This window comes from Girardinichthys multiradiatus, chromosome 9 (genome assembly GCF_021462225.1).
Source record: "Girardinichthys multiradiatus isolate DD_20200921_A chromosome 9, DD_fGirMul_XY1, whole genome shotgun sequence".
Lineage (NCBI taxonomy): Eukaryota > Metazoa > Chordata > Actinopteri > Cyprinodontiformes > Goodeidae > Girardinichthys > Girardinichthys multiradiatus.
The window spans coordinates 4,042,923-4,052,806 of NC_061802.1; the positions used below are offsets into that span (position 1 = coordinate 4,042,923).

Sequence of the window (9,884 nt, forward strand, 5' to 3'; positions counted from 1 at the left end):
AAACTAAACGACCCAAATGGGAAAGGAGCAGGTTCAGAAATACCAAAAAGAGCTGCAGAATTTAAATCCTGTGACCAGCATCCTGGCTCAGAGTTGTAACCTAGTTTTTTCTTATTTCTTTTATCACTTTGCGTTTATTGAAAGGGGTTAAAGCACTGCCACATCACAGCAACATCACTTTATTTTGCTGTTTTTGTTGGTGAAGTTTAGTTATTGACATGCAAACCTAATCTGTAGACAAAGGAGTTAAAGGTTTAACCTTTTTTGACGTTTCCTGCAGTTCTTGTGTCGAGAACAATATACTTTTTTCTTTTGCTCATTCAACAGGAGTCAACTTTAAAGAGTGTTCTGAGTGCTCTGTGGAACCTCTCAGCCCACAACATTGACAACAAAGTGGCGATCTGTTCGGTGGACGGATCTTTGGGTTTCCTGGTCAGCACGCTGACCTACCGCTGTCAGACTAACTCGCTCGCCATCATTGAAAGCGGAGGTGGGATACTTCGAAACGTGTCGAGTCTGATTGCCACCCGAGAGGACTACAGGTGGGTTAAAACACATTTCTTCTCAATTTTAGGGTATTTTTATTCACTGTTCTAGAAAAAAGTGTTTCTACCATGCTTTACTTTAGTATCTGTAAAAATAATAGCTGACATAAGTCTGGCTGTTTCTTTTTGCGCAGACAAATCTTGCGGGACCACAACTGTCTCCAGACTCTACTGCAGCACCTGCGCTCTCACAGCTTGACCATAGTGAGCAATGCCTGCGGGACTCTCTGGAACCTTTCAGCCAGGAGTCCCAAAGACCAGGAGCTGCTATGGGACCTAGGGGCAGTTAGCATGCTGCGCAACCTCATCCACTCGAAACACAAGATGATTGCCATGGGCAGTGCTGCAGCTTTAAGGAACCTCCTCACAAATCGACCTTTGAAATACAAGGATACTGCAGTGCTCTCCCCTGGCTCCTGTGTGCCCTCCCTCTATATGAGGAAACAGAAAGCTTTTGAAGCTGAGCTGAATGCCAAACACCTAGCTGAGACCTTTGATACACTTGAGAAACAGAGCTCCAAGCATCTGAGCCTCAACAAACCTCTTAGGCACATTGAGAGTCTGGCAAAGGATTATGCCTCTGATTCTGGTTGCTTTGATGATGACGAAGCCCCCAATAACTCCAGCAGCTTGGATACTGGTAGCTTCTCTATGCTGCCCATGTATCTTACCAACTCTAACTTTGTGCAAAATCAGACCCCTAGGAGGGATAATGAGCCTGAGAGAGATACAGACTTGCCTCAGATGGTGGAGAAGAAACATGCTCCTCCTGATGATGTGGTCTCTGCTGCAGCAGAGAAGCTCGCAAAGAAGATTACCAACACAGTTGCAAAAATCGACAGACTAGTGGACGATATCACCATGCACACATCCTCTGAGGACAGTTTTAGCCTCAGCTCTGAGGACCACCTGGCAGACTGGCCTTATGGACAGAATGAGCTTAACGAAGCCCGAGCAAATTCATGTTCCCCTTGCCGTCTGTCTGATGTGAGCAGCTTAGCCTACAGAGGACGCCTCAACAGAGCACACGCCCTTTTACGACTCAAAACCACCCACACAAGTGTGTCAACAGATAGCCTGAACAGTGGCAGCACCAGTGATGGATACTGTGGCAGCAAAGACCAAGTTCGACCTGCTCCAAAGGCTCTACCAATCCAACAACAACGACCCAACCAACTTGACCTCAAAGTGGCCCATCAGGAACATCTCAATGTAGGATCTGCTGTTCTGAATCAGACTAACCAGCTGGATATTCCAGAAAGAGATTCAATGGATAATAAAGTTATGGACCTCGTGGAGCTCAGCAACACAGACATCGAAAAGAACCAAGAACCACCAGTACAAACACCTGTCAGTGCGTCCACTAAAGTATCTTCTGATGTAAGCATGACATCGATTAAACTTTCTCCTAGTTATCAACAGGTCCCACTCATTCAGAGTGTGGCAAAATTTGGGGTTGCAAAGACAGCCATCAATGTTCAGGCTGCTCAGGCGATGAGGAGGCAAGCATGGGTGCCCACTGCAATGACTGGTGGAAGTATTACAAAATTTTCTCCAATGAATTCCACCAGAAGTCCAACAGTTGGGACAATGGAAACTGTCCAGAAATATTCAGTGGAAAACACTCCAATCTGCTTCTCTCGCTGCAGCTCACTGTCCTCACTCTCTTCTGGTGACGGTGGGCTGGACGGACAAAGTGAGAATGAGCTGGAGAGTGACTCATCTTTGGAGATAATTGAGGTGGATGATGGCGAAGAAGTGAAGAAAATGCAAGAAGATGAAACTTTAGAGGATCTGAGCGACAGCCAGTTGCTGATGACAGACTCAAAAACCCTGCCCAGCAAAGAGAAAAATCCCATTGAGATCTCTCGTACTCCCAAAAAGGAAAAGGTTTTCCTTAGGGGAGCTTCACCTGCTATAAATGAAGACAGATCTCCATCCAGTTCCTCTGAGAACTATATCCATGATACACCTCTAGTTCTAAGCCGCTGTAGCTCTGTAAGCTCACTGGGCAGTTTTGAGTCTCCCTCCATTGCCAGTTCAATCCAAAGTGATCCATGTAGTGAGATGATTGATGGAACAATAAGTCCCAGTGATCTTCCAGACAGCCCAGGCCAAACTATGCCTCCTAGTCGGAGTAAAACTCCATGCTGTGTTGAGTCCAATGTACCAGAGACACAGATCACAGGGATGCCAGGACAGTGGGAAAACAGCCTGCGGAAGTTCATAGAGATCACAGATTCCAAGGAGAGGTTCAACCTTCCCGATCTGGAAACCATGATCTATTTTACAGTTGAAAAACCCACAGAAAACTTCTCTTGTGCTTCCAGCTTGAGTGCTTTGCCTCTTCACGAGCACTACATCCAGAAAGACGTGGAGTTGAAATTAACCCCGCTACTCCAAAATGACGAGACTCTCCCATACCCAGATGAGGATGAAGAAGGGTTCGACAACGGGGAACGATACAGCGAGGGCAACTCAGAGGAAGACATAGAAATCCTGAAGGAATGCATCAACTCAGCAATGCCTTCAAAGTTTAGGAAAGTAAGATCTTCCCTGGTGACTACAATTCCCTCCAACCTACTCAAGTCCCAGATCCGAAAACCAATGCAACTCCAATTTAACGTGCTTCCAAATGGTAAAACCCAAATTTGTTCTAGAAGGAGAAATATATACCAACAAAAAGACTTGAGGTTGGACGATTCTTCCTTTACAGACTCTGCAGAGGGTACACCTGTTAACTTCTCTAGCACAACATCTTTAAGTGATGAAACTCTTCAGTATCCCCTAAAGAACAGGGGGGCTAAAGACTGCACAGCTAAAGGCCTAAGCAAACAGGATCTGATGGACAATGATGCAAAGAGGATTGAAGACTTGAGGATATTTTCACACTTCCACAAACCACACGGGACACACTACCCACCTGAGATACAAATGAGCCGAACCGCCAAACATGTGATTCCCACTCAGAAGCTGCTGATGCAGAGCAAAGAGGTAGCTGACCGAGTGGCTAGCCTAAAAAATCGGGATCGATCTCCTAATCAACAGACTAGGCAGCAAGGTCAAGGCTCCTACAGGAAATTGGACCTGCCAGTTATAAAACAAAACACAGAAGGTAACATCAACTCTAAAACACAAAAAGAAAACAAAATGTTTCGACAAATGACGCATTCTTCAGAGGACAGTAACGATTTCTATGGTGACAACAATGAAGACGTAATCAAACGAGCAAGCAGAAAACAGATGAAGGAAGCAAATAGAAGCACTCTGTCCCGAAGCATGACAAATATAGGCCGGATAGATAATTCCCAGGGAAAGCCCAGAGGATTTCAGAGATTAAAACAAAATCTTTTACGGGACGAGTCCCTGGCATGTTACTCACTCAGCTCCTCAGTCAGTTCACTCAGTGATGCTGAATTTGATGAACATAAATCAAAAGCCCAGCAAATGTGGTTTAAAAACAGACACAATAAAACCCTCAATATGGCACAACAAACAAAGGGTGTTACCATGCACTGTCAGTATGAAGAACAAAGCTCACCGAGCTCTGTCAGCATGGACTCAGAGGATGACCTTCTGCAAAAATGCATAACCTCTGCTATGCCCAAGCAGAGACGGAAAATTACTGCTAGGAAGAAGAAAACAGAAAATAGTCATAAACAAAAGGACTCTGACAGGTGGGACATGAATGAAGAAATGGACAGTGATGATACAGGATGGGATAATGATTCTGACCTCAACAGTGTTGAGTGGAGAGCCATACAGGAAGGTGCTAACTGTGTTGTCACTGGGCTGCAAGCCTCAAAATCTCATGAGCCATCATCTGAAGAGACAGAGTCAGTTCTGTCTTTTATGTCTGCATCCAGCTTTACACCTAAAGAAAAGAAGTTTGCGAAAGAGAAAAAGGCAAATAAACCTCTAGATTTTGCACAACGAAAGCCAATTCCCAACTTACCAGTTGTGTTTAGAGGCAGGACAGTGACCTACACACCACAGCAAGTGACGGCTCCATCACAAAGACCTCCTCAAAGAAAAATGCCAAGCAAGACAGATGCTCCAAAGAACCCAAACCTTGCTCAACACAGGTCAAAGAGCCTTCACAGACTAGGCCAGCCCCAAGACACAGAACTGTCTCTTCCAAAGAGGAGCTCTACTCCACCTCCAAGGATACCAAAAAGCTCATCCTCTGGATCATCACAGAGCTCCACACCATCCAAGCAGTCACAGAGGAAAATAACATCCCCAACTCAGACAAGTAATTCAGTCCAGAAAAATACTTGCTCATCAAGTAGTAGCTCTCCTGCCAGTAGCCCCCCTGAAAGAAAAGGACGTTCTCCTGTTGTTAATAAAAATGAGAAATCTCCCCCACCTAAAACTCAGAAGTCACCCGTCCGCATACCTTTTATGCAGAACTCAGCCCGGCAGCCCCGGCCTCTATCACCACTGGTAACTAACCAAACCTCACCTAAACGAAGTAATCAGATTAACGGCAAAAGACTGTCACCAGCCAATCGATATGACATGGTTAGGATGACGTCTGTTCATTCAAGCAGTGGTGAATCCGATCGAAATGGATTTCTGAGACAGCTGACTTTTATTAAGGAATCAAGGACAGCATTTAGACGAGATGGCTCTCCTCACAATACACCAGGATCACAAAACAGATCCCCTCGAAGGGCAGCTCCTGGAACTTCGGCTGTGTTCCTGTGCTCATCACGTTGTCAGGAGCTAAAGGTTGCAGTGCAAGCCCCAAAAAGAGTGCAGGTAAAAGATCCTGGAAAAGTTCAGCAAGCCCAAAGGCCAAGTCCTGGCCTTCAAAAGCAGACTACAACTTTGTCAAGAGCAACATCCAGCGAAAGAGATCTTGCTGCAAGACGGCCAGCACGAAGAACTAGTTCTGAAAGTCCCTGCAGGGTAGCCCAGCGAAGTGCGGCCAGCAGAATCTCTGGAGTCAGGCACCAACAGGACCAAGACATCTTTAAGCGTCATGCTTCATCGCCAAGCATAAATTTACTCAGTCGGGTTACCAGCCGTTCTTCGCTGCGCTCGTCATCATCTGATTCAAGTGGAAGAGCAAAAAGCGAGGATGACACAAAGAAGAAAGGGCAGAGATCCACATCGCGACGGAATATTGGAGTTACTTGGCGGAGAATCAGGGATGAAGATGTACCTCAGATCTTGAAAAGCACTCTGCCAGCCAATGCATTACCTCTGGTGCCTTCCCCTGACGGGGAGAAGCCAAAGCCACCCGCGCTTCCAGGAAAACTGCCAACAATAGTGCTTGCATCTCGTAAGACAACTGACGCAACAGTCCAGACAGAAGATTTATCCAATGACAAGACTAACTCAAGCACTTCTCTGACAGCTGAAACAGCACCAGTGATCTCTGAGGAAGAGGCGAGACTGGCTCTACTTAGGAAATTCAGTGCTGCCTCTGGCAGTAACCATCAGGATGCAGATTCAGATGGTTCATTGAAGAGCTTCAGCACTACTGGTACATCAGACAGCCATGTTGGTGGAGTTGTCACTTTCCGTCAGGGATCCCCGAGCAAGGCTGCCAGAGTCACTCCATTTAATTACATCCCCAGTCCCATGGCCTGCTGCCTGCAAGACCCGCAAAGCCAGATGGCTATAATGACTGAAAAAGCTGAGGAGAAAATGTAGTTGTAGGGTATTTGGTATATTACTAATCAGCATGAATGGCTGGAGACCGGAGCTCAGCACTAAAATGGAACAAGTGTGCTGGTCCTATACCTCAGAAATTTACCCTTTATCCTGCCCCATACATTTAATTCTAAGTTTGTTTCTCTGAACAACCGATCATAGCTTCCATTTACCGTTCCTACGAAGTTGGATGTATGCATGGAGACAGACTGGCCCAAATGGACCACGAAAAATATTTAGTGATGCCCTTCAGAACACATCTTTCCAGGAAATTGCATTTTTTTTATACTTTTTTTTGTATTTGTAGATTAATCATTGCCTGATAGAACTGTAGTCGAAGCTTAAAAGACAACGAACTTTTTCCAGCACATAAATCACAAACTGTCTCTTGGAAACAATCAATTTGAACAATGTTATGCAAAGTTTTCAATGCCTGCTCAGTTGGCTGAGAAGGTTCAAACTGTGCTGGACTAAAGACAAATGCAAATTCTCACCAACGAGACACACACACACACAAGAATTTGTAAAGTATTTTTTAACGCATTGGAAATCAAAGCTTTTGACCACTTGACACCTAAGATGCTCCAGCACCAGTAGACGTATAGAGGTCATTTGTGATGAGACATTTCTCCAAATGAATACATCACTGCTGTTACAAATGTCTATTTGTACTCAAGCTGTACACAGGTGGACATTACAATTTTATTCTTTTCTTATGAATTTGTTGAAACAACTTTGGATGTATGTAGGCAACTTAACATAGCCATAGACATGATACATGAAAGACCAAGGCATAAAGCATTGCGACAAGTTCAAAGTTGATGTAAAAACTAGGCCAACTTCTGTTTTTAAGTATAACAAAAACTGTTTTGAAAACACCTTCAGCCATAATATATTAGAGTAGGTGCTGTGGATAAATCTCACCTCATAAATACAAATAATTGATTTCCACAGTATTGGCATACATTGATCTTCTCTTGATTGCACAATATCTGTATTTACCAGTCATATTAAGGTCACATTGCTGCCGAGATCAATAATTAACCCTGAATTTTGCGGAGTTCTGATTTCAATAGTATGATGCAGAGTAGCTCAAACAGGTCCTGATTTCTGCTTCACTTAGACTGAGTGGATGATCATTTTACTTTAAAGTAAGCCCTTACCACAAATGTTTCCAATGTCAGAAACTGCACCATGTTTATTTTACCACAAAATACAAAAATGTAGTGTCTGTTTCTGTTGCATTCTACAATTCTGTTTCTGAATCAGTATTGTACATAACACATATACTAAAACCTGCTGAGTGTTAACTGCTGACAGCATGCTCATTGTATACTTACTGTGTACATACACCTGTAGACATCGCAGGTACTGAATAATGCCATTATGTAATTCAGAAGGGAAATATTTTCCAAGTCTAATGTCATCTGTATTTTTGTGACGCAAAAACATGTAAAAATGCAAACTGTACATTGATGAACAACATAGCCACAGGCATCTGTGAATGCATTGGGATATTTGATTTTGCTGATATTTTCAGGTACTGTTTGCTATTGAGTATGTCAAGAATATATCAGTGGTGGTTTGGCTTTACCCACGGGAGAAGGTACAAAGTTAAGACTGATGAGCAGTAAGCAGAGACATCTAAGGCTGGATATGTTGTCAGACATTTAGTCTTTTTAGTCGCAGGCTTCTTAAAATGACTACGCCCCCTTCGACCACTGCATTCTAGAAATTCACATAAGGCAATAAAGTCAATAAAGTCAAATAATCACTTAATGTTCATTCTACTGAGCTCTTCCCTTGTGCCTGTTCTCCTTCTCATTCTGCAGTGAAGCTAAGGAGAAGCTTGTGTATTCATTTTCATGAAACTCAGGCAAAACAAAAGGTCTGCAACTAGGACTCTGTTTCCATCACTCATGAAAGTGCCAGCCAATAAACTAATATGGTTCTGGTTTATTTGTAAGCATCACAGCCATAGTGGTTAACATTGTAATGTTAATTACTAGCATAATTTGGCTAAAATTCCACTGTATTACACATTCCATAGGCTAGACATGGGCATGAAAAGGCTTTTGGTTAGCATAGCTATGCTAATAAATAGCATAAATAGGCTTTTAGTTAGCGTTGAAATGCTAATAACTAGCATATTTAGGCTAATGACTTATTGGACCACACACTCCTTCGGCTGTGAATGTATGCAGGGAAATAACTTGCGTGTTTGTGTATTACACATTCAATATCCTTGACATTGGCATGAATATGCTTTCAATTACCATGGTAATGCTAATAAATAGCACACTTGTTCACTGGACTACACACTCCCTTGGCTCAACGTTATCATGAATAGGGTTTGTATTCCCATGAAGTTGCTAATGACCAGAATGTTTAAACTAATGAGTCACTGGAATACAATTATACAGGCTAGTCGTTCGCATAATACAGTTGATGTTAATTTACTTTAATGGCATAACTGAATGTGTGACTCAAGACAGGTTGCAGCTATCAGGTAACGACAAGCATCACAATAGGCTACCATATTCTGAGGCTGAAACCTACACAATCTTTCACTGTTAGGACACTACTCTTAAGTTACAATTACGATATATTACCTCTGCTGACTGCTTTATGGTCCAACTTTGTTCCTGATACTACAGGTCTTTTGGTGGTCTTCATTAGAGTTCTTCTCTGCAACTCTGTACATGTTAATATCTGCTTAAATGTGTTGCTGTAAAAGTAGCGATAGGTGGTGATTATAAAGACAATGAAAATTCACTGTAGTTGTACTTTTCCTCGTGCTTGAAGAGGTCAATGGAAGAATCAAGTTAATCCACGTTAAGGGGCTGTTATACCAAAACCACCCTATTGTACTTCTGTAGCATTATTTAAAAAGGTCAGATAACCTCCGCCCGCCACACTCAATTCAATTCAATTCAATTCAAAAATACTTTATTAATCCCAAAGGGAAATTAAATGTTGTTATAGCTCATATTATGTAGGTTTCTTCAAAGAGCCGTTGTAGATGCTGATGGCTGTGGGCAGGAAGGATCTCCTGTAGCGCTCCGTCTTACAGCAGATCTGAAGAAGCCTCTGACTGAAGACACTCTGTTGCTGTAGGACAGTCTGATGAAGAGGATGCTCAGAGTTCTCCATAATGTTCTTCATTTTATGAAGAATCCGTCTTTCCACAATGATCTCCAGAGGTTCCAGAGGAGTCCCCAGAACAGAACCAGCCTTTTTTATCAGCTTGTTTAGCTTTTTTAAGTCCCTGGTTCTGATGCTGCTTCCCCAGGAGATGATGGTAGAAGAGATCAGACTTTCCACAACAGACTTATAGAAGATATGCAGCATCTTGCTGCAAACACCAAAGGACCTAAGCTTCCTCAAGAAGTACAGTCTGCTCTGTCCCTTCTTGTAGATGTCTTCACAGTTGCATCTCCACTCTAGTCTGTTGTCCAGGTGAACACCGAGGTATTTATACTCCTCCACCACCTCCACTTCTTCTCCCATGATAGAAATAGTGTTTGACTTATTCCTGTTTCTCTTAAAATCTACAATCATCTCCTTTGTTTTAGTCACGTTCAACATGAGATGATTGTTTCCACACCATGCCACAAAGCGGTCCACCACCATCCTGTACTCAGGTTCTTGTCCATCTCTGATCCACCCCACGAC

At 43.2% G+C, this 9,884-nt stretch overlaps 1 protein-coding gene across 2 annotated transcripts in view; it reads left to right on the plus strand.

The window, feature by feature from the left end:
* Positions 1-8,984, plus strand: part of apc2 (APC regulator of WNT signaling pathway 2) — a 38,447-nt gene extending 29,463 nt beyond the window's left edge. For both annotated transcript variants that reach the window (XM_047374895.1, XM_047374896.1), the window contains exons 13-14: positions 328-542; positions 680-8,984. In XM_047374895.1, coding sequence (XP_047230851.1) covers positions 328-542; positions 680-6,209 — 5,745 coding nt within the window. In that variant the 3' untranslated portion in view covers positions 6,210-8,984. The remainder of the gene's footprint in view (positions 1-327; positions 543-679) is intronic.
* Positions 8,985-9,884: the final 900 nt, after the last annotated feature.